Source organism: Chiloscyllium plagiosum, unplaced genomic scaffold (assembly GCF_037043375.1).
Source record: "Chiloscyllium plagiosum isolate Xiang-an unplaced genomic scaffold, Cpla_swu_hap1 HiC_scaffold_47, whole genome shotgun sequence".
NCBI lineage: Eukaryota > Metazoa > Chordata > Chondrichthyes > Orectolobiformes > Hemiscylliidae > Chiloscyllium > Chiloscyllium plagiosum.
This window is the reverse complement of record NW_028270185.1, coordinates 9,462,763-9,490,667: the sequence shown is the minus strand read 5'-3', so window position 1 is coordinate 9,490,667 and position 27,905 is coordinate 9,462,763. Positions and strand designations below refer to the sequence as shown.

At 45.7% G+C, this 27,905-nt stretch overlaps 1 protein-coding gene across 2 annotated transcripts in view; it reads left to right on the top strand.

Moving 5' to 3' along the window:
• slc1a5 (solute carrier family 1 member 5) overlaps positions 1-23,555 on the top strand; it is a 33,244-nt gene extending 9,689 nt beyond the window's left edge. Inside the window, exons 2-8 of one of the 2 annotated variants that reach the window (XM_043680875.2) lie at positions 9,443-9,485; positions 12,826-12,915; positions 13,361-13,527; positions 15,982-16,215; positions 17,143-17,337; positions 19,690-19,824; positions 21,759-23,555. In XM_043680875.2, the coding sequence (XP_043536810.2) occupies positions 9,443-9,485; positions 12,826-12,915; positions 13,361-13,527; positions 15,982-16,215; positions 17,143-17,337; positions 19,690-19,824; positions 21,759-21,993 (1,099 nt within the window). In that variant the 3' untranslated portion in view covers positions 21,994-23,555. The remainder of the gene's footprint in view (positions 1-9,442; positions 9,486-12,825; positions 12,916-13,360; positions 13,528-15,981; positions 16,216-17,142; positions 17,338-19,689; positions 19,825-21,758) is intronic. The other variant, XM_087984088.1, reaches the window with a different exon arrangement.
• Positions 23,556-27,905: the final 4,350 nt, after the last annotated feature.

Sequence of the window (27,905 nt, the reverse complement as noted above, 5' to 3'; positions counted from 1 at the left end):
CAGAGGGATATAGGCGACTGGCAAATGGAACTAGATTGGGTTGGGTTGGGTTATCTGGTCGGCATGGACAAGTTGGACCAAAGGGTCTTGTTTCCCTGCTGTACATCTCTATGACTCTAAGCTTCCACGGATGTGGGTGTCACTGGCTGGTCCAACATTCCTTGCCCATCCCTAATTGCCCAGAGGGCGGTTAAGAGTCAACTACATTGCTGTGGGTCTGGAGTCACATGTAGGCCAGACCAGGTAAGGTTGGCAGCTTCCTTCCCTAAAGGGTATCAGTGAGCCAGATGTTTTTTTTTTCTGATAATCGTTGATGGATTCATGGTTCATCATTAGACTCTTAATTCCAGATTTTTATTGAATTCAAATTCCACCATCTGCCATGGCAGGATTCAAACCCGGGTGCCAGAAAGTTACTTGGGTCTCATGGTTCACAGTCTAGCGATAATACCATTAGGCCATCACCTCCCCTAGCTATAGGGTGCTCTGTGATGTTTTTGCACCCACCTGAGAGGGTAGCAGGTTTAATATGCCGGCATCTCTGACTTTGCACTGCCAGCTGATACCGTGTGCACGGGGGGGGGCAACGGCAGCTTGCATGCCCAACTCCAAATGGCAGCAAAAGAGAGCATGAAATGTGTGTGTGTCACGTCTCTATAAAAGAATCTAGACTAATTTGGGAATCATTCTGATGTTGCCGGAACAATATTACTGTCACTGTGACGTGAGAGAAATGCTCATTCCATAAATAGCAGGAATTCAAGCAAGTATCTTGTAATAGAATCTGCTTCTGATTTTGAACTCACCCTTTCTTGATAACAGTCAAGCTGGAATGTTGAATACTTGCGTGAAACCATGACGTGTCACAGCTAATATGACCTGAACCTGCGACACAATATGTGACTCCTTAGCTCCTTCCCTCCAGTTCCTGTGATGCAGAGGGAAATGGAACAATGGAATTTTATTCCAAAGCCCCAACGTTCGACCTTGGTTAAGTATTTACTGACCTGTCCACTCAATAGGATTTTGACATCCAAAAGTGATCTTGATATACTGTAGCAGACATGACAGATGTTTGACAACAGTAAACTTGCCAACAGAGTCTTTCCTACCTTGTTTAACCCAGCCACACCTGTGTCTTTAATAAGTCATTGGTGCAGTCGAATAGATTTAAGACACAACAGGAAGGTTATCTTTCTAAAATTGAGAAATCAATCTGATGGCTATCAACAATTTATTAAAGGAATTTTATTACTCCATTTAATCTCTGACGCTCCAGGGAAAGCAGCCCCAGACATTCAGCCTCTTCCTATAGCTCAAACCCTCCAATCCTGGCAACATCCTTTCAAGTTTCACAACATCCTTCCAAAAGGAAGGAGATCAGAATTGCACACAACATTCCAAAAGTGGCCTAACCAATATCCTGTACAGCCGTAACATGACCTCCCAACTCCTATACTCAATCACTGACCAATAAAGGCAGACTTGGTCGGGGTATTCAAGAGAGAATTGGAGTAATTAGCTGAAGAGGGAAAATTTGCAGGTGAGTGGGACATGGGGCAGGGAATTGGCTCTTGCAGAGAGACCGCGTGGGGCTGAATGGCCACCCTGTCACCATTCTGCAATGCCACGCTGGGATCCCAGCTGGTAATGGTGGTGTCAGGAGAGGCAAGAGGAAGGAAACCGAGAGGGTGGAGTGTCAGTAAATATTCCTGGGAGTGAAAAAGCAGGTCTGTGATTGTAAAGATAATGGCAGGGTGATTGTAAAGCAGGTGACTCAGTGTTGCTGCAGTAGCTGCTATGTTGGAGCATGAGGAAGAGTGTACATTAGGATACGTTTGCCAACACTCCAAGAATTAAAGATTAAAGCCACGACAAACCGAAATTGCTGTAAGTGACATCTGAGACAGCAAAAGCTTTTTTATTCAGTGTGTAATATTGACAGCACAAATATTTGGCTTATTGCTGGGCGCTCTGTTTACAATCCACGTAAGCCTCCTCCCACACTACTTTCTATGGCAGTACCCTTCCAGTTTTGACTCCATCCTGCATGTCCCCTGTTACCATCCTGGAGCAGCCTGTCACTATTTTGTTTTTACAGTCTGATTAGGGAGCAGTAACCTTTAAAATAGACAAAATCTGAGACACCGACTTCCTGAGAAAAATAAAGCCTGATCCCACGGCTATGAACAGACAACTGCAATATTCACAATCCAACATTAACACAGAAATACAAGCTACAATCCATGTACAAAATGTTTCTAATGCTCAGAATTAACATGGCTTATACAGAAAGAAGGTGAACCCCAACCAGACCATGGGGTTGCTGTCTCGTTACAGACAGGTGACCGGTGGTGGTTTAACCTGAGGTGCCACACCTCAGGCAAAGGACAATCCTTCACGGTCACCTCAACCCGTGTTGGACCCATGCTATTAGCATCACTGCCTCGCAAACCAGCTGTCCAGCCAGCTGAGCTGACTGACCCACCCCCCCAAGCATAATTAATAAACTGTGATCGACCACTCTCCTCAACCATGGTATGACTTTAATGGGCGGCACGGTGGCACAGTGGTTAGCACTGCTGCCTCACAGCGCCAGAGACCCGGGTTCAATTCCTGCCCCGGGTGACTGTCTGTGTGGAGTTTGCACATTCTCCCTGTGTCTGTGTGGGTTTCCTCCGGGTGCTCCAGTTTCCTCCCACAGTCCAAAGATGTGCAGGCCAGGTGAATTGGCCATGCTAAATTGCCCGTAGTGTTAGGGGCAGGGGTAAATGTAGGGGAATGGGTCTGGGTGGGTTGCGCTTCGGCAGGTCGGTGTGGACTTGTTGGACCGAAGGCCCTGTTTCCACACTGTAAATAATCTAAAAAAACATGGTGGGTCATCAAATATCATTAAAATGATTGAACTTCACAAGGGATTGCAATTGTAAAGCAACTGCCATCCTTACCCGGACTGGTTTACATGTCACCCCAGACCCACAGCAATTCCTGATGAAGGGCTTTTGCCTGAAATGTTGATTTTCCTACTCCTCGGATGCTGCCTGACCTGCTGTGCTTTTCCAGCATCACTCTAATCTTGACCCACAGCAATGGGGTTGACTCTTCATTGCCTTTGGACAATTAGGGATGAGCATAAAGTGCTGGTCTAGCCAGTGACGCCCTCATCCCGAGAATGAAAATAATGAAAGAAAATCCTTTTTTTGCTGATCTGGCTTTAAACTCCATTTTGAGGGGCTCTATCATGGACCACCTTCACAACCGTTCCTGGTCTGATTGATCCCCTTTCTTGTCAGGGTCGAAGCTGCCCTGAATTCTGGAACCTGTGCTCCTTTTGTCCGCGTTCCACAAACAGCAAATTTTCTTCTGAAGGGCAGCACGGTGCCTCAGTGGTTAGCACTGCTGCCTCACGGCGCCAGGGGACCCAGGTTCGATTCCAGCATCGGGCGACTCTCTGTGTGGAGTTTGCACGTTCTCCCCATGTCTGCAGAGGTTTCCTCCCACAGTCACAATGATGTGCAGGTTAGGGTAAATTGGCTATGCTGTAGTGCCCAGCGGATGTGCTGGCTGTGTTGGTTAACCATGAGAAATACAGGGTTATTGTGTTGGTGGGATTATAAATGGGATGTTCTTCCTGACCCATTCACCTCTCTCATGAATCATCTGCATTTCTTTACATTAGTCAGGTAGTTATTTTAATCAGTGCTTACCCAAAGGGCTGTAGGGCCTTTCTCTCTGTTGTCTATGACTCCTGAAGATGTATCTTCAAGGTTCTTCATGTGGATGCTGACAGCCGGTGGAAGTTTCCAGAATTGGGCTTGACTGGTTTCTGCTGGAAATTGAGGCACAGGCAATTATATGACATTGAGAGAGAGAGAGAGCAGCTGCAACCTTTTTGAGGGGCTGAATGGCCTCCTGGAGAACCCAAACCCAGTCTCTACTGCACAGAAGCTGGTACAGTGTGGCACGGTAAGCGGGGGCAAGTGCGTTTGTGCCAACAACACAGGCACACCAATCTCTCACTAGTGACATGTTGCAATGTGAGAAGGTATGTATGATTCCGATACCAGCTCCAATGACAGCTTAGCATCTTGTTCCGAGGCGCACCTCCTGAGGCAAGATCATGACAATGCAGGAAATGTGTGGGCAGCCTCTCATTACCAGTCTCTCCTTGCTGAGACGAAACATCTGAGCAGTGAGTTGTGGTTTTATTCGGGCAGTGGCTGATGACTACATGCTGTGAGTGTGCTGTGAGTGGATGCCCTGCTATCTTTCATACTGAGTTCTTCCAGCTGGAAAATTGCATTTTTAACTGTTGCAAAAAATTCCGGACAGACATTCCTGGAATTCAGCAGCGGGAATGGCACAGGGAAATAAATCTCTGCAGCCCACACTTTGACAGTTTTTGTGATAAAATTCCGGTCTCTCTCTTTCCCCATTTGTGTATACATAACGCTGTTTTATTTGGGACTTGCATGCTCTCTCTCGCTCTCTGATTTTTTTTCACCTTTGTTCTTTTGTTTTTTTTTCTCTCTATATCTCTATTTCCCTTTCTTCCCCATTTTTCTCTTTTGCCCTTTATCTTTCTCTCCATCTTTCTCGCTCTAGCTTCCCTTTCTCCGCTCTCTCTCTTTCTCCCATGCTTTCTGACTTTCTCTTTCCCTATCTCTCTCTCTTTCTCTTTCCCTCTGCTTTCTCTCTCCCCACTCTCTCTCTCTTTCTTTCTCTTTCTATGTGTGTCTTTTTCACTCTCTCTGTCCATTCACTCTCCCTTTCTCTCTTTCCCCCTCCTGATTTCTTGCCTTTGGCCTTTCATGTAAATAAAGTTTTTATGCAAGATTTGTGAAGGTTCATAGCTCAGGTTGAGGTTTAGGGTGTAGGTTTGCTCACTGAGCTGTAGGTTTGATATCCAGACATTTCATTAGCTGGCTAGGTAACATCATCAGTGGCGACCTCCAAGTGAAGCGAAGCTGTTGTTCCAGGAACCCCATCCAGGACAAACATATAAATAGAAAGCAGGAGACAACAGCTTCGCTTCACTTGGAGGTCGCCACTGATGATGTTACCTAGCCAGGTAATGAAACGTCTGGATATCAAACCTACAGCTCAGCGAGCAAACCTACACCCTAAAGTCTTTATTTTACCAATCAGCACAGTCATGAACTTTGTTTTTCGAGAACTAGTTCTGATTCCTTGACTGGTTTCTCAGAAGCCGTTTGGTTTTGTTCATTGTTCCACCTCCCCTTTTCCCTGGCTTTTGTGTTCCGGAATTCTAGGTGACCCTGACCTGGAGAGGTCAAGAAGCAATTTGTCAGCTGATTGGCAGCCTTGAAAGATCTCTTCCTGACATTCCGGGCACCCGCTTGGACGTTGAACTGAAATACATCTGAACAAACGAATCCAGAATCCTGTTGGTTATCTCGGCACATTCCGTTCACGAATCACTGCTGTGTTCACTGACCTACGGTAGCACTTAGTTCAGCAACAGTGTGAATTTAAAAATCCCCTCCTTATTTTCTGATATCTTCCCTCCCTCCCTTTGTAATCTCCTTCAGCCCAGTCTCTCTCTGTCTCTCTCTCTCTCTCTCTATAACACTGCTCTTTTACCTATCAGTGATTCTAATTGTTCCAATGTCAGGCTCTCAGCTCTGCATTGTCTTCCTCAATCTCGCTACCTATTGCTCCTTCTGTTCAAAATCTTCTATGACCAATTATAGAGTCATAGAGATATACAGCATGGAAACAGACCCTTCCGTCCAACCCGTCCATGCCAACCAGATATCCCGACCCAATCTAGTCCCACCTGCCAGCACTCGGCCCATATCCCTCCAAACCCTTTCTATTCATATACCCGTCCAGGTGCCTTTTAAATGTTGCAATTATACTAGCCTCCACCACTTCCTCTGGCAGCTCATTCCATACCCGTACCACCCTCTGGGTAAAAAAGTTGTCCCTTAGGTCTCTTTTATATCTTTCCCCTCTCACCCTAAACCTATGCCCTCTAGTTCTGGACTCCCCCATCCCAGGGAAAAGACTTTGTCTATTTATCCTATCCATTCCTCTCATAATTTTGTAAACCTCTTTAAAGTCACCCCTCAGCCTCCAATGCTCCAGGGAAAACAGCCCCAGCCTGTTCAGCCTCTCCCCATAGCTCAAATCCTCCAACCCTGGCAACATCCTTGTAAATCTTTTCTGAACCCTTTCAAGTTTCACAACATCTTTCCGATAGGAAGGAGACCAGAATTGCACACAATATTCCAACAGTGGCCTAACCAATGCTCTGTACAGTCGCAACCTGACCTCCCAACTCCAGTACTCAATACTCTGACCAATAAAGGAAAGCATACCAAATGCCTTCTTCACTATCCTATCTACCTGCAACTCCACTTTCAAGGAGCTATCACTTATTTTCTCTCGTTCACACATGGAATCAATATATATGCTGATTGCATAATTTATGCCAGTCTTCTGCAAACACAAGTTGAAATGTCACTGAAATCCAACAGAATTGGCAGCATATCTGCTCAGACATCTCCTTTGTTTGGCTCACTGTCCAATTCTGTTTCTGCACACTCCTGTCCAGTGCCTTGGGGTGTCTTGAGATTAGACTAGATTCCATACAGTGTGGAAACAGGCCCTTCGACCAACAGTCCACACCAACCCACCCAGACCCATTTCCCTCTGACTAATGCACCTAATACTATGGGCAATTTAGTATGGCCAATTCACCTGCACATCTTTGGATTGTGGGAGGAAACCGGAGAAAACCAATGCAGACACGGGGAGAATGTGCAAACTTCACACAGACAGTTGCCCAAGGGTGGAATCCAATCCAGGTCCCTGGCGCTGTGAGGCAGCAGTGCTAACCACTGAGCCGCCATCTTACTGTTGTTAAAGATGCCACGTCAATCCAAGTTGTTGTTGGTAGTCCACTTTTGCCCATTGGCCTAGTTTTAAAAATATGGTCTCCTGTGACTGTTAACATCGGAGTTGGAGTAGGCCTTTCAGCCCACTGAATGTGTAACACCTTCCTAGCCCGTGGCTGATCGATTTCTGTCTCCTGCATTAAGTCCATATCTCTCAAGATGTGGAAGTGTCAATGTTGGACTGGGGTAGACAAAGTCAGAAGTCGCATGACGTCAGGTTATAGTCCAACAGGTTCGTTTGAACTCGCAAGCTTTCAGAGCACTGCCCTTTCATTGGCCTCCTGATTGTCTATCCAAAGATTCCAACGGTAGGTAAGGTCTGACACATGCAGAGATTTTCTTTGGTACATTTAGCCTGGATTTTTGCTGCTTGTCCATTCTGTCTGTTTCTGGTAACCTGTCTTTTATTCTCATTTTTTAATATTTTTTTCTCCTGTTTTCAGTGTTCATGTAGAGGCCATGGGGGGTGCTTTTCTTTATTCTGTGCCTGCTACAAAATTGCAAACCTATTCCCACGGTTACAGGGAATCTACCAGGCAGTGTTTTAAATTTGAAGCCTTTTAAAACAGAATTTGTGTGGGAAAATCTTTCATTCACGTGGCGCCTTTCACAATCTCGACTTTCTCAAGCTTCTCTCGTGCGATGAAGCTCTTTTTGTAGTCTCATCATTTTTGTAATCGAGGCAGCCCATTTGTGTGCAGCACGGTCCTGTAAATGTGATAGTGTGAAAGAGAATGTTAGGTCTCCTTCCTCGAGAAAGGGTGTACTGGCCCTGGAGGGGGTGCAGAGGAAGTTCACTGGGTTGATTCCAAAGTTGGGAGAGTTGGCTTGTGAGGAGAGATTGAGTAGTCTGGGACTATACTCATTCAAATTTAGAAGGATGTGGAGGGAACCTTATAGAAATACACCAATGTTATGAAGGGGGTAGATAAGATGGAAGCAGGGAGGCTGTTTCCACTGGCGGGTAAAACTAGAACTAGGGGACATAACCTCAAAATAAGGGGCAGCGGATTTAGGACTGTGCTTAGGAGGAATTAGTGAGGTTTGAGAAGATTTGTAGCTCAGGTCGGGGTTTTGGATGTAGGTTGCTCACTGAGCTGCAAGGTTCATTTCCAGACGTTTCGTTACCCTACTAGGTACCATCTTCAGTGGTCCTCAGGCGAAGCAATGCTGAAAATTCCTGCTTTCTATTTGTATGTTTGAGTTTCTTTTGGTTGGTGATGTCATTCCCTGTGGTGATGTTATTTCCGGTGGTGAAGTCACTTCCGGTTCCTTTTCTCAGGCGGTGGTAGATGGGGTCTAACTAGATGTGTTTGTTGATAGAGGAACTTCTTCCCCCAGAGGGTTGTGAATCTGTGGAATTCCTCGCTCAATGAAGCAGTTGAGGCTTCCTCATTGAATATTTTTAAGGTGAAGATAGATTTTTGAACAGTAAAGGGAGTAAGGGTTATGGTGAATGGGTGGGTAGGTGGAGCTGAGGCCATGATAAAGATCACCCATGATCTTATTGAAAGGCGGAGCAGGCTGGAGGAGCCAGAAGGCCTACTCCTGCTCCTACTTGTTATGTTCTTACAAATGTCATAGGCACAGTCACAATTGTTTTTTTTAATGCAAAAGCATTTTGCTTTTAAATTGATTTTGAGCTGCCATTGAATCTTTTATGCAACTAAAGTGATGCCTGAGACATGATGTTGTGTCGAATAAAATGCAGGTGTGGGGCACTAATTGGACATCATCTGAACAGATCCAGAGACTCTTCAGTCAACTAGTCCAGGAAGTGAGCTGCGGAGGGAGTTGTTGTATCCGACAGCTTGCACCTCTACCATGGTTACGTCGCCATGGTTACGCCCACAGTGTTCTTGGGCTGGGAGGATGTGGCCCCCACTGATAGGGCTGAGGAGACGGATGGAAGAGAAGAGAGCGATTTGACTGTGATATCTTGCCATAGTGCCATTTCAATTTAAACTTTATTTAGGTTTCATTTGAACCTTGTGGTTGTGTTGTGCCCCTTTAATGCAGTTAACTTTGATTGGTTTAATTTAAATTGGGTTCTCAAAAGACCATATTGAAATTCTTGGCTGTTGCAGTGGAAATGGCCCCACCTCTGAGGCAGGAGACATGCATCATCCCACTTGCTCCAGAGGGAGTGTCTCAATGGGGTTGATCAGAAAATAATCTATAACCAGATCCTTCTCCAAGCTCGGTTGTGATTGAGTTAAGATCTGTGTGCTTGTAATATTCCATTTTTAGATAAATGGGAGACTGAATAAAAATGGCTGCCATGGTACCCTTCAGGTTCTGGCCAATGATGGGATACAAGATGGTGGCTGAGTTTAGCATCTCCCCTACATAATGGTATTGCTGCACTGTCTCTGTGCTGCACTGGGTGTGTCTATGTCAATTATTTTTCTGACTGATGATTGCTGTCGGGGCTGATGTGACCCAGAGCACAAGGAGTTTGGAAAGTTGCAAAGCAAGTCTTTTTAATTCTCTTTTATTTTTCCCCTTTTTTTTGTCAGGAACGTCTTCCCCTCGAACCTTGTCTCGGCAGCTTTTAAATCGGTAAGTTAATTTTTTTCACTCCTTGTGAGGCTGCACTGTTTAACTGGTAATAGATTATTTCCAATTCTCTTTATTATGTTAATGGATAAGTGCAATTTTGAAACAACCACCATAGAGAAAGGAGCATTTTCACTGAGACAGACTAGAGACTGTTTGAGAGCTTAATTCAGCTTATATAGCTTTATTGTACCCTTGTAAAAACATTTGTATCTGATAGGTGACCCTGGACTGTTATCGTTACTCAGTCTGGTCCCTAAGTATCTCCAATCCAGTGTCAATGTGGTTGATTTTTAACTCCCTTATAAACTGGGTTATTTTGATGCAACAAACCTGCTGCTGGCAATTGTCTTGCCAACTCAGGGATAGGCCCATTAATGTTGTCCCTTCCAGTGCAGGCGAAAGTGAGGACTGCAGATGCTGGAGACTAGAGTCGAGAGTGTGTTGCTGGAAAAGCACAGCAGGTCAGGCAACATCTGAGGAGCAGGAGAATCGACGTTTCGGGCAAAAGCTCTTCATAAGCCATCAACTGGAAAAGTGATGGGAAGTAGCGCTGTTTGAGTATAACAGAGATGGACTTCAGACTTACACTGTGATCTCATTCCCATAAACATCATCCACGGTCTCATCGAATTGCAGTTGAGATTCGATGGGCTGAATGGCCTATTTCAGCTTCTATGTCTTTATGATCTTCGCGCCAGAACTGGAAGTGTAGACCCTCGAACTTGCTCTGCCTTTCAAAACTCAACTCCACTTTCCTGCCCATTCCCTGAGAGGCCAAATGTCTACCTACCCCAGCTGTAAATCTATTCAACAACAAAGTACCTACACCTCCTTGGGTATAGAACCTGAAAGATTCACAAACCTTTCAGCAAAGAGGTTTCTTTGCTTCCTCTTCTCAGTCCGAAGTGATTGGCACCTTCTCCTGAGGCAGTACCCAAATTCCTCCCCTCCCCACCCCACCACCAATATTCTAGGTTCCACTCTGTGTCCGACCTGCCAGTTTTCACAAAGGTGAGGGTGACATTGGGAGAGAATTGGAGCACATGAGGGACAATTATCCGCTGGGAGATGGGCTCCTGGTTAGATTACATCACAAGATAGAGAGCTGGGACTGGTGGGAGGTTCAGGCATAGAGAGAGAAAGTTGGATTTGGGTAGAGATTGGAGCGGGGAGAGAGAAAAAGTGAGAGGGAGAAGCAAAAATGGATTTGGGTGGAGATTGGGACATAGAGAGAGCGATGGATTTGGGTGGAGATTGGTACCTAGAGAGAGAGAGAAAGCGATGGATTTGGGTGGAGTTTGGGACATAGAGAAAGAGAGAGCGATGGATTTGGGTGAAGATTGGGACATAGAGAGAGAGAGAGAGTGATGGATTTGGGTGGAGATTGTGACATAGAGAGAGAGAGAGAGAGCGATGGATTTGGGTGGAGATTGGGACAGAGAGAGAGAGCGATGGATTTGGGTGGAGATTTGAACATAGAGAGAGAGCGCAATGGATTTGGGTGGAGATTGTGACATAGAGAGAGAGAGCGATGGATTTGGGTGGAGATTGGGACAGAGAGAGAGCGATGGATTTGGGTGGAGATTGGGATATAGAGAGAGAGAGCGCGATGGATTTAGGTGGAGATTGGGACATAGAGAGAGAGCACGCAATGGATTTGGGTGGAGATTGGGACCTAGAGAGAGAGAGAAAGCGATGGATTTGGGTGGAGTTTGGGACATAGAGAAAGAGAGAGCGTGGATTTGGGTGAAGATTGGGACATAGAGAGAGAGAGAGAACGATGGATTTGGGTGGAGATTGGGACATAGAGAGAGAGAGAGCGATGGATTTGGGTGGAGATTGTGACATAGAGAGAGAGAGAGAACGATGGATTTGGGTGGAGATTGGGACAGAGAGAGAGAGCGATGGATTTAGGTGGAGATTGGGACATAGAGAGAGAGCGCGATGGATTTGGGTGGAGATTGGGACATAGAGAGAGAGAGCGATGGATTTGGGTAGAGATTGTGACATAGAGAGAGAGAGCGATGGATTTGGGTGGAGATTGGGACAGAGAGAGAGAGAGAGCTATGGATTTGGGTGGACTTTGGGACATAGAGAGAGAGAGCGATGGATTTGGGTGGAGATTGGGACATAGAGAGAGAGAGCGCGATGGATTTGGGTGGAGATTGGGACATAGAGAGAGAGCGATGGATCTGGGTGGAGATTGGGACATAGAGAGAGAGAGAGCGATGGATTTGGGTGGAGATTGGGTCATAGAGAAAGTGGGGCTCGGGTGAAAGTTAGAGAAAAGCAAAGATGGGTTTTGATTGAAGAAATAGTGAATGAATTAGTTGGATATTGGGTGGATTTGGAGTTGGTGATAAAGCCAGTTCTTGACTGAATTGGCATAGAGGGACAGGGCGAGATTGACTTAGGTGGAGATGGCCCATAGAGAGAGAAAGTTGGATCGGGTGGAATTGCAACATAGAGAGGGAAAGAGAGAGAGGTGCAAGTTGGGACATATAGTGAGAGCGATAGATTTGCATGGAGATTGGGACAGAGAGTGAGAGAGAGAGAGAGAAAGAGAGAGATGGATTTGGATGTAGATTGGGACACAGAGAGAGCTGGATTTGGGTGGAGATTGGGGCAGAGAGAGAGAGCGATGGATTTGGGTGGAGATTGGGACATAGAGAGAGAGCGCGATGGATTTGGGTGGAGATTGGGACATAGAGAGAGAGCGATGGATTTGGGTGGAGATTGGGACATAGAGAGAGAGCGCGATGGATTTGGGTGGAGATTGGGACATAGAGAGAGAGAGAGATGGATCTGGGTGGATATTGGGACATAGAGAGAGAGCGCGATGGATTTGGGTGGAGATTGGGACATAGACAGACAGAGAGAGAGATGGATCTGGGTGGAGATTGGGACATAGAGAGAGAGCGATGGATTTGGGTGGAGATTGGGACATAGAGAGAGAGAGAGATGGATCTGGGTGGATATTGGGACATAGAGAGAGAGCGCGATGGATTTGGGTGGAGATTGGGACATAGACAGAGAGAGAGAGAGATGGATCTGGGTGGAGATTGGGACATAGAGAGAGTGGGGGAGGCTCAGGTGAAAGTTAGGGAAAAAGAGAGATGGGTTTTGATTGGAGAAATTGTGAGTGTATTAGTTAGATGTTGTGTGCATGTGGAGGTGGTGATAAAGCTTGACTGTCTGTCTGATCAGAATGAATCCTCATCATCGTTGGGTGGAATATTTTCTTTCTGAACAGGCAGTTGTCCTTCTCATTGTGATTGTTGTATAGTTTGTGCAGCTTTATTTGTGTACGAGTGATTCACAAATAGTATTTTCTCCTCAGTATGCTACAACTTACCAGGTCGTCAAATTCTCCAAGAACATCACTGATGAATTTGGAAATATTACAGGCATTGAAGAAAAAGATTTAAAAGTAAGTGGAAAAGAGATGACAAATTAAGATAAAAACAAACTGATCTTCAGCACATTTCTAAAGATGAAATAAAGGAGTGTGGATGCTGGAAATCTGAAACAGAAGTTGCTGGAGAAACTCAGCAGGCCTGGCAGCATCGGTAGAGAGAAAACCAAAGTTAACGTTTTAACTCAGAACATCCTGAGAAAGGGTCAGAGGACACAAAGCGTTCGCTTTGTTTTTCTCTCTCCACAGATACTGCCAGACCTGCTGAGTTTTTAAGGCACTTTCTGTTTTTGTTTCAAGATGTTGCTCTTTGTGGGATCTTGCTGTGCTCGACTTAGCTACCGTGTTTGCTGAATCACAGTGCGGCCAATGATACAAAAAAAAAACTTCAATCGGTTGGTAAAGTGCTTTAGCAAGTCCCAAAGTATAAAGTCCAATCTTCCTTTTTCCTGTTCTCCAGATTCCCATAGGAAGCAGCGCGGATGCTATGAACATCCTGGGGCTGGTTGTCTTCGCCATTGTCTTTGGGATCGCTCTGCGGAAACTCGGACCAGAGGGCGAGAACCTTATCCGTTTCTTCAACTCCTTCAATGAGGCCACTATGGTCCTGGTCTCATGGATCATGTGGTAAGTGGGGTCACCCTGTCTCCGTTTCTTGCGCCTTGTCGATGGTGGACAGGTTTTGGAGGAGTTAGGTGAGTTACTCGCTGCAGTATTCCTAGCCTCTGACCTGCTTTGTAGCCACTGTGTTTATGTAGTAAGTCCCGTTGAGTTCTGGTCAATGGTGACCCTCAGGATGTTGATGGTAGGGGATTCAGTGATTGTAACGCCACTAAACATCAAGGGGTCGATAGTTAGATTTTCTCTTATTGTTGATGGTCATAGTCTGGCATTTGTATGGCAAGAATGTTACTTGCCACTTGTCAGCCAAAGCCTGGATATTGTCCAGAACTTGTTGCAGTTGAACATGAACTGCTGCAGTATCTAAGGAGTCACAAATGGTGCTGAACATTGGGCAATCATCGGCGAACATCCCCACTTCTGACCTTATGACGGAGGGAAGGTCATTGTTGAAGCACCTGTAGATAGTTGGGCCGAGGACACTACCCTAAGGAACTCCTGAAGAGATGTCCTGGAGCTGAGAGAACTGACCTTCAACAACCACAATCATCTTCCTATGTGCCAGGTACAACACCAACCGGACATTTTGTCCCCACATGCCCATTGATTCCAGTTTTGCTGGGGTGTCTTCCTGAAGAAAACTATTTTCCCTCACCAGTTGCTGTAAGTGGTGGCCTTGTATCAGTAACTTAAGAGACAGTGCAGTTAATGTTCCAATCACTCTTTGCCTCCTGAGACCAAATGTAAAGAACCTGGAAAAGAGAGCTTTCGGAACAGAAGGTCCCAATAAGCAAAAGGATCATTTTGGTGAACAGTGTGTATAGTGCTGTCCCATTTTCTTTTCCTCTGCATGAGTGTGCTCACTTTCAGCATCAAACTGTGTCTAAACAGAGAATGCGTGTCATAATCGGTTAAATGAAGTGTTCTCAGATCTTATCTTTGTAACTGAGGAGGAAAATGTCACTGAGAGAAGTTGCCAACAATGTAGCTGTAAACGGAACCACATTGTTAACCAAAACATGTAAACCAAGTAGGAATGAGCCAGATGAACAGGCAGCGCTCTGAAAGCTTGTGATTTCAAATATACCTGTTGGACTATAACCTGGTGTCATGTGACTTCTGACCCTCTGTGATAGTAGGTTCCTCATTTCCATTGCTCTCTACATAAAGAGATTGCTCTCAATTTGTGTTTTATTTCTGACTTAGCTGTTTCGGCTCATTAACCACTGAGCCCATATGACTGCAGGATCAGTTGTGTACACACAAGACTACCTCTCAACTGGCCATTGACAGTGTCACAGTGGTGAGGTCCTTAGGTCAGTAATCCAAAGGCCTGGTCTAATGATCTGGGGACACGGTTTCAAATCCCACCCTGGCAGATGGTGGAATTGAAATCCAATCAATAACTAAGTTCACATAAACTCTTGAAACTATAGTCAATAGTTGCAAAAACCCATCTAGTTCACTTATGCCCTTTTAGGGAAAGGAATCTGCCATCCTGACCCAGTCCAGTCAAGATATTGACTACATAACATTGTAGTCAACTCTTATCTGCCAGTTCACAGGGCAATTAGGGATGGGCAACAAATACTGACCTTACCAGCAGCACCCATGAAAGGAGAGGAAGAAAAATCTTTATTAAAAAAGCTTCAACGTTGCACAGAATTGTTATGGGACAGGAGGAGGCCAGTTGGCCCATTGTGTTTGCACTAGCTGTTTCATGACCCTTACCATTCTCTTTAAAAAAAAAATCTGTTAATTAACTCTTTGTTCAAAACATTGATCTTAAGACTGATCAAAGAGGCACAGCTTTAAGAAAAAAGGACAGGCTAAAAGACAATTAAAATAATTAACAACAAACAATTGTGGACAGAGGCCACTCATAACAGTTACCGAATTTTGAGAAGATTTGTAGTTTAGGTTTGAGTTTCTGGATGGTCGCTGAGCTGGAAGGCTTGTTTTCAGACATTTCGCCACCATACTAGGTAACATCATCAGTGGAGGCTCACTGATTATGTTACCGGGTATGGTGACGAAACGTCTGAAAATGAACCTTCCAGCTCTGTGAGCAAACTTACATCCAGAATTCTTAAGAGTTGCAATACCTTAATTTACAAATCCAAGGTGTTTAATCTATCATCACTATCTAAAGATATGAGCCAAAACAGGTAAGTCAGAAATAAACACAAACTGAGAGCAATCTCTTTATGTAGAGAGCAGTGGAAATGCACAGTCTAGGGTAGCAGTTTAGGTGGATTGGCCATGGTAAATTGTCTGTACTGTCTAAGGATGTAAAGGCTAGGTGGATTAGCCATGGGAAATGCAGTGTTACAGGGATGAGATAGAGGATTGAGTCTGAATGGGATGCTTTTCAGAGGGTTGGTGTGGACTCAAAGGGCTGAACGGCTTACTTCTATGATTCACTTGCTGGGGTATTAACATGAGGCTCTTTTCCCATAGGTATGCTCCTTTCGGTATCATGTTCCTAGTTGCTGGCAAGATTGTGGAGATGGAAGATGTCCTCATGCTTTTTACCAGCCTCGGGAAGTACATCTGCTGCTGCATAGTGGGCCACCTCATTCACGGCTTAATCGTCCTGCCCCTCATCTACTTTGTGTTCACTCGTAAAAATCCTTACAGCTTCCTGTGGGGCATCTTCACAGCCTTGGCTACAGCCTTTGGAACTTCCTCCAGGTAGGCTCGGAAACAATATGGAACCAATGCTGGATACTTTGTCTCTTTGTCAGGGTCTTAGGATGCCTTTTTGCACTTAAAGCGCTTTTTTGTGAGCTGTACTTATTTAGCAAACAGAAGCGTCACTGGACCCGAAACTTTTACCTCCATTTTCTGTCCACAAATGCTGTCAGACCCACTGTGTTTTTCCAGCAATTTCTGTTTTTGTTTGTTTTTTAGTGTGTAGCAATGCATGGAGTAGAGTAGATAAACTTGACCAAGTTTGGTCAGGGAGTGTGATAACAGTAGTGACTGTAATGAGGTCAGCCAGGTGGACCTCATAGAATCTGAGTTCCCTGATTGGGGCTGTTAACCTGGTCCAATCGGGGAGCCCGGGCTGACAGATAGAAACAGGAGTGTCCCCTGGAGTTGTTCAGGGGGAGGTGGGTGCCGCAGGAAGTGGAGTGTATTATTTCCCCCTCCAATTCTATTTTGATTTAAGCCCTGCCCTCCCCTTCACTGTTTGATCACACAGCATTGCCCTTTGATGTGAAGGGCACTGCTTGCCACTGGCCACTCGGGTGTTTCCTTTCTTCCTGGTGGTGGAAATTTGAATAAAGATTCGTGCACCTTGTGTCTCTCACTGTGTCTCACACCTGCACGCACACAACATGGGGGCTGGGGAAAAATTAAGCACTACCGTGGTTAGGCGGTAGTGTGGGGGAGAGAGAAAAAAAGAATCAGGCGTGTCAGGGGTTCTGCTCACTCTAAGAGCTGGCTCTGAGGGAGCTGGGTCAGTGTCAGGGACTCTCCGTGTGTTAATAAAGGGGGATGGGTTACCGGCCTCTGTGGAGTTATTTCATCAGTGACACACTCATCCCACTAAGGATTCATTCCCTCAGTGTTTTTTCATTCTCTCTCTCTCTCTCTATCTCTCTCTCTCCCCAGTTCTGCCACACTACCCCTCATGATGAAATGTGTGGAAGAGAATAACGGTGTCAGTAAGCAAATCAGCCGCTTTATACTGCCCATCGGCGCAACTGTGAACATGGACGGTGCTGCTCTCTTCCAGTGTGTCGCTGCTGTGTTCATTGCTCAGCTCAACAATGTCTCGCTCAACTTTGTCCAGGTCATCGCCATATTGTGAGTACAAGCATGCTCGCTGAAATGCATCACAACGGAGCAAACTGCCTGAAAGGGCTACTTCATTCAAAAGGGAGTTGTATAAAATGCTCGAAAGGCACAATTTGAGGAATGGTGCGGGTTTAATTGAAGGTCCTCTCAAAGATCATTAGAGAGACCCATAACACATGGGGGCAGAGTGGGCCATTCAGCCTATCGAGTCCGCTCCACCATCACGACTGACCTCAGAATCTACCCGCCTTTTCCCCATAACTCTCAATTCCCTTCCCGATTAAAAATCTGTCTACCTCAGCCTTGATCTTACTTAATAACTCAGCCTCAATGGCCTTCTGTGGTAAAGAATTCTACAGCCTCACTACACTCTGAGAGAAGAAATTCCTCTTCATTTCTGTCCTAAATATGCGACTCCTCATTGTGAGATTATACCCTGTGGTCCTAGACTCCTCCACAAGTGGAAACAATCCCTCCACACCTCCCCCTGTCAAGTCCTGTAAAATCTTGCATGTTTCAATAAGGTCACCTCTTACTCTTTTAAATTCCAGTGAGTACAGGCCCAAACTACTCACCCCCTCCTCGTAAGACAGTCTCTTCGTACCCGGGATCAGATGAGTGAACCTTCTGTGCACAATCTCCCCTTAGAGAAGGGAACCAAAACTGTTCATGGTAATTCAGGTGCCTTTTCTCATCTCTAATTCTCGAGTCTTGCGCATGTCCTATTTTAATTGCTTATCCATTAGCAGCCATGCCTTGAACTGCCTGGCTCCTTAGCTCAGGAATTCCCTCACCTCACCTCAGATAATAACACTCAATAAAATCGACATCATTAACTAAACTTTTAATTGTGTTCCTGTGAAGTGTGTTAAATCCTCATGAAAGGTGCTGTATAAATGCAAGTTGTTGAGGTATGAAGTGCACGTGAGATAGATTAAGAGGCTAGCCGTAAGTGGAGTGAAATACCTGCATTCCTATAGCAGCATTCACAACCTTGGAGGACCCGGAAGCGCTTGATTGACAGTTCGATCTTTTTCAAGTGAACAATGTGAGCGAGAAAGCTGCAAAAGCTTATAACAAAATGCTAAACCAAAATTTGTCAATTTTACAAAACGTCATATTTACATAGCAGTTAGTCAAGCCTTGATGTCAATACCCAGACCTTATATCATTATTTCATTTGTATTTTTTAAACTTATCAATGCTTTCAGGATAAATATCTCCTCTCTGGTCTGTTCAAGGCCATCCCGGGAATACTCTGTGTAAAAGATAAAAGGTAATGTTGCCATAGTCCAATCAGACCATAGGGCTGCGCCCATCCCATTAGAGACAGAGATGACTGGTGGTGGTTTAACCTGAGTGTCACCACCCGTTGAGTGAGGGAAGAGGGTGAGATTGAGAATCCTTCACTGTAACCTCAGCCAACGCAGGAATTGAACCCATGCTGTTGGTCTCACTCTGTATTGCAAACCAGCCATTCAGCCAACTGAACTAACCAGCTCCCTACTCTTTATACAACTTCTATCACTGGCCCGCTGCCCGGAACAGGAACTGGATCGAATTGGGGCAGACTCCTCGATTATTAACTACAGGCAATTGAAGGCAATGATGTCTTTCAGAAACACTGTTCCAGAGATGCCAGCCTGCCTCTTGTCATTAAATAAAAGTTGAGTGCTGGCAGGCCACTCAACTGTGGTGTGCATCACACCACGGCCTCATTCTGTCCTGTACACGTGCGCATGTTCTCGCCTGCCCTCTTGACCGAACTGTTGCGATGTAGAAACAGGCCGTTTGACGCAATTTTGTTACCAAGGTGCCCTATCTCGAGCACTGATTCTCTACAATTGGCCTTAACCCCTGATTCATAAAGAAGAACAGTCACTGCTGAACAAAACAACACATTTTATTAAATTTTCAAATTGCATTCATCAGTACAGTTTGCAAGAAGACCAATTCTAGGGGAAATCCACATATATACAACATGAGGGGAGAGTACTTTTGTTTGGCAAGTGCACTTTGACAGAGGTGTTACCATGGAGAATGCACCTGATTGACAGTTAACCGCCAGAAGAGATTTGTTTATTGATATTGTACTGTCATAAAACTGGCTAGCAGTGACCTCTAGATTAGAAATCTGCTATCCTTGTACAAGTTGGGTCTGTATTTGACTCCAGGACAACTTTAAGCCTTTAGTTGGACTCTGAAATGGCCACTTGGATGTATTAGTGAAGTTAGCTCAACCATCCCCTGCCTCTGTGCTACTCAGAACGGGGTGGGAGGGGCGCACATCTGGTTTGGGACCGAAGGTCCACCGGTTCTCTAGTCCCACTCGTCTGAATTGAGCTGGTCCTTCTTTTCCAGAGTGACAGCCACTGCCTCAAGTGTTGGTGCTGCTGGCATCCCTGCAGGTGGTATTCTGACCCTCGCCATCATCCTGGAGGCTGTGGGGCTGCCCACGAAAGAGATATCGCTGGTGCTCGCTGTTGATTGGCTGGTGTAAGTAGCCTTTTGTCCTGGTGCAGGGTGGCAGGTTTGCTGTCCTTGGGAAGATGGTGGTGCAGCTGTAGTTTAGGGCCTCCCATAATGTTGATAGGGAGGGAGTCCCAGCATTTTGACCCATTCAAGGAACGGCAACATATCTCCAAGTCGGGATGGCAAGCGAATCAGAGGGGAGCGTACAGGGGGTGGTGTTCCCATACATCTGCTGTCCTTGATGTTTGGGGAATGGAGAGGTTGTGGGTTTGGAAGGTGCTAAGGGGCCTGGGTAAATTTCGGCAGTGCATCTTGTCGATGGTACACACTGCAGCTACTGACCTTCAGTGGTGGAGGGAGCAGATGTTGAAGGTGGTGGAGACAACAAATGTTGGACAAGTGCAGGTCAGACAGCACCCGAGGTGAGAGAGCAAGAGAACATGTCTTTATCAGTGCAAAAGGAGGTGGAATGGGTTCCTATCAAGTAGACTGCTTTATACTAGGTGTTGCTGAGCTTCTCGTGTGCACCTATCCAGACAAGTGTAGTCTATTCCAACACAATCCTGACTTTTAGATAGACCTTGAGGAGACAGGAGGTGAGTTACTCGCTGCCGGATTCCCACCTTCTGACCTGCTCTTGTTGCCACAGTATTTCTACAGCTGCACTGCCAGTCCGGGCAGGAAAATGGTGTGTTAGTTGTATGCTTGAATCCTATTTTCATACCAAAGTATAAACGCTAATTCTTTACAATCTTGAAAGAATGGCTACAGAGAATAGAGGCACTGAAAACAACAGCTTCTCTCTCTATCTCTGCCCAGATAAGTCAGTAACAAGAAGATAGCAGCCTGAATTCCCACTGACGGATGTTAATCAATAACCCCACCCTCCCTAGGCTCCAAAGAGTCTATTAAGCATATATTCAGACTTAGCCGTGAGGCCTGCTAGAGGCAAATAATCGGCCAAAATTCACCTACTTCTGAGGATTGCTGGTCTCCTTTGAAAACTGGTGCTAAATGTGAACTTCTAGATTTCTAGACTAAACAGAAAGGAAGAGTATTTTTGAAATGGTGGTACATTGGGAAGTATGGATGTATGTCCAGTCAATGAGACAGGCAGGTACAGCAAACGATTGGGATGACCAATGCTGGCCTTCATTGCAAGAGGATTTGAGTTCAGAGGCCGGGGTGGCTTTATCATAGTTACACAGGGCCTTGGTAAGACCAGACTTTCAGTAATGTATGCAGATTTGGTATCCTTACCTCAGAAAAGATATCCTTGCCATAGAGGGAGTGCATTGGAGGTTCACTAGGCTGAGACTAGGATGGAAGGACTGCCTTTAAGGAGAAATGGGTTCGGCTGGGCCTGTCTTCTGAGGGTTTAGAAGCTTGAGAGATGATCTGATTCAATTGTGCAAGATTCTAACAGGGCTGGATGGAGGGAGGATGTTTCCCCTGGGTGGGGAGTCTAGAACCAGAGAATTAGACTTAGGTTGTAGGGTAGACCATTTCGGGATTGAGAGGAGGAAACTGTTCTTTACTCAAAGGATAGTGAACCTGTGAAATTCTCTACCTCAGAAGGTTGCAGAGACCAAGTTACTGAAAGAAAAAGGCATCGAAGGGTATGGGAGTGTTGTGTTAAGTTAGAGGGTCAGCCATGATTATACTGAGTGGCGGAGCAGGCTCGAAGGGCTGAATGGCCTACTTTATCGAGGTTTCCACACCTTCTCGCAAGGAATTAAGGGATATGGGGAGAGTGTGGGTAATTGGCATTGAAATGCTCATCAGCTGAGATTAAATGGCGGAGTGGACTTGATGGGCTGAATGGCCTTACTTCCACCTCTATTTCTTATGGTCTTAATGCAAGTGAGGTGGGGGGAGGGAGGGAGCAAGCTGAGGTTTACAATCGAGAGAGACGAGTCTGTGGCAGATCTAACGAGTACATGTCTGTTTGGTTGTAGAGATCGCACTTGCACCGTCCTCAATGTGGAAGGTGACGCTTTCGGGGCCGGCCTCCTCCAGTCTTACACTGACAGGCAGAAATCCAGCCAGCGAGTGGAGGAGCTCACTGAGGTAAAAACAGAAGCAGCAATCCAGGAGAGGCCTGACGAGGAAGGATCGCCACTCATGAAGAAAGACACGAAAGAGCCCTTGAAAAAGGAGAGCGGCTCGCTGGAGAAGGAATCAGTGATGTGAGGCCTAGCTCCGTGGATCGGAGCATCCAGCTGACAAATACCTTGGAACCTCCTAACACACCTGTTCAGAAAATCAGAAAAACTCTCCAACCTCTAGCCCCTTTCCCTCTCCTGCAAAACATGATGAAATTTGAAGAGTGTGATTGGGGTGACATGAGGTTTCCTTTTGCTTTTGAGAAGTCCATGACCACACGAGGCATTATTTTCCCCTTCACCAGGCTCCCCCCACCTCTACGCCACCTACCTGCCCTCGGGGCCTAGAAGGATACGAGCCTGAGGACTGGTGGTTTAGGGGTTCCAATGTTTCACCAATCAGCTGCTAGTGATTCTGAGAAAAGCCTCCTTGGACTATTTTTGGACTAGTTTTGACCTTTGTCTCCAAAGCAAAAAAAATCGAGAAACCAACAGTGTTTTAAGAGTGGCTCATGGGCCCGCTGTATATTGACACCGCCTGTGGCAGCAGTGCCATTTATGTCTTGGTTTTACACCACTTCCAGCAGTTCCTCTCTTTGTCTGCGATGCTGCAGCTGTGCTGTGGTTTACCATTATTTGGTTTTTTTGTGTGTTACAAGTCTGTGCCCCCCTCATAGTTGTTAGGGCAAGGAGGGCTTGGGTGCCAGGGTATATGCCCCATCTTCCTCTGACATGGTTTTGTTTTGCTTGTCGGGGGGAGGTGTGCGCAAGGGAAGAAAATGAAAAACGCACTTGCTTTTATACAACGCCTTGGTATCAGCATCTTCTGTAGTGACTCCCTCTGGCATGCGGGTGGGTTTCTGTACACGAACATCTTTAACCATGGTACAGCTGAACACCACGAGCTGGGAGGATGTAGGTTCAGTCACTTGGGAGCAACGTACAGGTCAACACCCCAGTGCCAAGACTTTGGGGGAAGGAGGTTGCCGCGCTTCACAAGGTATCTTTATTTTCCTTCCCCCTCACCCCCATTGCAAGTGTTTAAACCCCACCCTCCACCCAAGTCAGGTGGGAATGGAAGATTCCAAGTCATGACTCCAAAGAAAAACTAGGGTAGGGAATGACCGGGCTAATATTTATTCTTCCACTGACATCTTAAACAAAAGAGATACAGATGTTCTGTTCATTTACCATACTGATGTTTGTTGGATGTTTGCGTAAATTGGCTGCTGCATTTACTACAGGGAGCGACACTTGAAAAGCCCTTCATTGGCTGTGCAACACTCTTTGGGACACCCCGAGGATGTGAGAGGCGCTATATCATTGCACGTTCTTTCTTTTCCTGGGTTTAGGGTCTTGCTTCTTTTGTTTTGCTCTGGGCTGGAGAGGACTGAAGGCTAAACCTGGAACGTCAGGTCCATTTGGAGTCGAGTCAGAGCAAGCACTCTCCATGAGAAATCAATTACAATTGTAGAGACATCGAGAGGTGTGGAGCACACTACATTGACCACGGGATGGAGGCTGGAGGGGGACAATGTAAACTTGAAGACAAGTTGTTGAATAGATTTTGGCCGTTTGTTGATGGTATTTTCTGAAAGTTTTCTTTTGTTTCAAAAAAGTAAAAATTAAATCTTAATATATGGGACACTCGCGCTTACTTGAACAGATTGAACTGGCAATTGGAGCTCTCTCTTAATCTTGTGCATGTGCACTTTCAGGGAAATGTCATTAGTTATTTTGTTTCGGGAGCTCCTTGGCATTTAGGTTCGAATGCCAACTCTCCAGAATTGCCCTGGAATTTCCCGAGTATTGATATTAATCTTCTGGGCACTGCTGCGGGGTAAAACCCATTGGAAAACTCATAGTGAGGGGCATTTAAAACTAACAGTGGGTTCTTCTTGTTCATTTACGGGATGAGGCCATCACTGGACAGGACACTATTTATTGCCGAGAGGGTAGTTTAACAGTTAACTCTATTCTGGATCAGTGGTGCTGGAAGAGCACAGTTTTTACCTAGTTAACTCTATTGACTGTGGATCTGGAGTAACATGTATACCAGACCAGGATGGCAGTTTCCTTCCCTAAAGACCATTAGTGAACTAGGCGGGTCTTTCCCTGACCATGGATTCATAGTCATTGTTAGACTCTTAATTCTGGATTTTCACTGAATTCAAGTTCCAATATCTGCCCTGGTGGGATTTGAACCCAGGTCCTCAGAACATTACCGGGATTAATAGTCTAGCGATAATACCACCAGCCCATCACCTCCCCATTTGCCATGAAGTTTAAGGAATTGGAGATGGTTTGCTGGGGGGGCAGGGTGCGAAGGAGAAATAGATCATGTGACAAGATCTACAGGAAGTTAGCAACGTGGGATTCAGGGCATAATTTTAGCCAAAGGCTTTGGCTGGATTGGGTGTGTGATAAAGGGGAGTGATTCTATGCGTGCATTGGATTTCATTCTGACGAATACAGATCTGTGGAGTGAGCTGTAGATTGGGTAGGGGGTAGGTTCAAGGGGTCCAGGGATGGGGGAAGGACCCCACCAACTGGGAGATCCAGACTGATTCACCAAAAGCCTGAAAGGCAAGGGACACCTCTTCGGGTTACTCAGTCTCTGGTCCTCATACCTGTTCCAGCTGCTGATCAGCTTCTCACTGGGACTTGAGCTTCCTTCGGTTTTACCACCAACTGATTCCCCTCATCCCCCCGATCCTGGGAATTTCCCACCAGTATTTAGGAAACTGGGAAGGAATCTTCAAATGTTTTAAGTCGGTTCTAAGTTGAACCAGCACAGTACAAAGATAAACATATACTTAAAGGAATACAACTTACGTTGTCGAACATGAGCAAATCTGAAAGTTGTCTGTTGGAGGGGCAGCTTGGTAATATATATGTATATATTAGAAATTCGTTTAACTGGCTTGAAGCAAAAATTAAGGTTAAAGCTATTGATTAGCGGTTTTAGCTAAATTATTGGACCAATCGTTGTTAGACAGCTCAAAAATCATAAAGGCTAAAGAAATGCTGATCTTGATATCTCCAATACAGGAAGGTAGATGTTAAATTTCAGCTGTACCAAACCCTAGTTAGACCACACCTGAAGTACCATGCATTGTTCTGAGCATACATTAGCCACAGTGGGAATGCAGCAAGGATTTAACAAACCGATAGCATCTGTGCAGAGAGGAAAACGGTGACACATTTCAGATCTTCAACCGTTTTAATCAGAACTGGGCATGAAATAGGAATTCAATTTCTCTCTTTGCCAGATGGTGCATGACTGGTTCAGCATTTCCGGCTCTTGTTTTGGATTTACAGCATCAACAGTATTTTTGTTTGTTTTGATGGAAAAGTGTGATGTTTTAAATTGTGCATGTGCAAAATGACGTCTTCATTTGAAGTCTTCATCAGGAGGTTACAACATTGCAACGCAGTCTATCAGTGATGTAGCTGCAATGCAACATTGTAACCTCCTGAGAAAATGTGTGCAGGTTCTGGCAGATGCAGTACTGGTGGGGACAGGTTGGTCGCTGTGTAACACTGGGGTACGGTACTGGTGGGGACAGGTCTGTCACTGTATAACACTGGGGTACAGTACTGGTGGGGACAGGTCTGTCGCTGTGTAACACTGGGGTACAGTACTGGTGGGGACAGGTCTGTCACTGTGTAATACTGGGGTACAGTACTGGTGGGGACAGGTCTGTCTCTGTATAATACTGGCATACAGTACTGGTGGGGACAGGTCTGTCACTGTATAACACGGGGTATAGTACTGGTGGGGACAGGTCTGTCACTGTATAACACTGGGGTACAGTACTGGTGGGGACAGGTCTGTCGCTGTGTAACACTGGGGTACGGTACTGGTGGGGACAGGTCTGTCACTGTATAACACTGGGGTACAGTACTGGTGGGGACAGGTCTGTCGCTGTGTAACACTGGGGTACAGTACTGGTGGGGACAGGTCTGTCACTGTGTAATACTGGGGTACAGTACTGGTGGGGACAGGTCTGTCGCTGTGTAACACTGGGGTACAGTAATGGTGGGGACAGGTCTGTCGCTGTGTAATACTGGCATACAGTACTGGTGGGGACAGGTCTGTCTCTGTGTAACACTGGGGTACAGTACTGGTGGGGACAGGTCTGTCGCTGTGTAACACGAGGTACAGTACTGGTGGGGACAGGTCTGTCACTGTGTAATACTGGGGTACAGTACTGGTGGGGACAGGTCTGTCTCTGTGTAACACTGGGGTACGGTACTGGTGGGGACAGGTCTGTCGCTGTGTAACACGGGGTACAGTACTGGTGGGGACAGGTCTGTCGCTGTGTAACACTGGGGTACAGTACTGGTGGGGACAGGTCTGTCGCTGTGTAATACTGGCATACAGTACTGGTGGGGACAGGTCTGTCTCTGTATAATACTGGCATACAGTACTGGTGGGGACAGGTCTGTCTCTGTGTAACACTGGGATACAGTACTGATGGGGACAGGTCTGTCGCTGTGTAACACTGGGGTACAGTACTGGTGGGGACAGGTCTGTTGCTGTATAACACTGGCATACAATACTGGTGGGGACAGGTCTGTCACTGTATAACACTGGGGTATAGTACTGGTGGGGACAGGTCTTTCGCTGTGTAACACTGAGGTACAGTATTGGTGGGGATAGGTCTGTCACTGTAAAACATTGGGATATAGTACTAGTGGGAACAGGTCTGTCTCTGTATAACACTGAGGTACAGTATTGGTGGGAACAGGTCTGTTATATATAACGCTGGGGTACAGTACTGGTGGGGACAGGTCTGTTACTGTATAACACTGGGGTACAGTATTGCTACCTGTAGATCTGTCATTGTTTAACACGGGACAGTATTGGTGAATAGAAGTCTCACCATTACACTAGGACATAGATCCATTATTATAACACTAGGGTACAATACTACTAATCATAATGGCACTAAAAATGAATAATAGGTCCTTCACGCTAGATTGCAGTGCTTTCAATTGCAGCCACATAGTTCCTCACCATCACTGACAGTGATGCAAGGGAAATGCTAAATTTGCAAGTCGCTGTTGAACCCTCAAGCTTCAGTATGTGGCACAAGAGTCCCTACTGTATCCATAACCGCAGTCTACAAGAAGCCTCTGACAAAGTTATTTTAAGGTATGCAATAGCACAGTGGTTTGCTACAGACCTAGTGAGACTGAGGCCTGGCTAACGATGAGTTCAAATCTCACCTCGTTGACTAAGGGGTTTAAATTTATTTGGTAAAACTGGAATTAGCAGGTCAGTGTGGAGACCCTAAAAGGACTGGCGTGGCAAGAAGACCACCACTCATGGTCTTGAGGAAAGGAAATTTGACCAGTCCTCACCGGTGAATCCAGGCCCTTTGCAGTCACGTGGACTCCTTTCCAGTTGCTCTCTTAAATGACCCAGAAAGCCACCAAGTTATATTCAACAAGATGCCCACCAATGGCTTCTCAAGGGCAATGGAGGGATGTGCAATAAATAGGTGCCAGTGACCCTCCATACAATAAAGTGCAAATAAGCTTTTGGGATCACTGTGCAGTGATGGGTTTGCAGAGGTCCTACTGTATATCCGGATATCACTTTACAATGAAAGTTCAATTTTTTTCGATGCAATGCTTGGCATTGAAAGCACAATATTTTTTAAAGACTTGGTGTTTTTCTAATTTATTTTTCATGTTATAGGTATCACTGGTAAGCCCAATAACTGTTGCCCATCTCAAAGTGTCTTTGAACTGGGTGTCTTGTTGGCCATTTCAGGGGGACGGTTAAGAGCAGACAGCTTCATTCAGTAGATTTGGAGTCACTTGGAGGACAGACCAGGTTCAGGACAGCGGGTTATCTTCCTCAACAGGACAGATGGGTTTTGATGACAGAAACAGAAATTGGTGGAGAAACTTAGCTGGTCTGGCAGCATCTGTGGAGAGAGAAACTGAGTTGACATTCTGAATCCAGTGACCCATCTTCAGAATGAC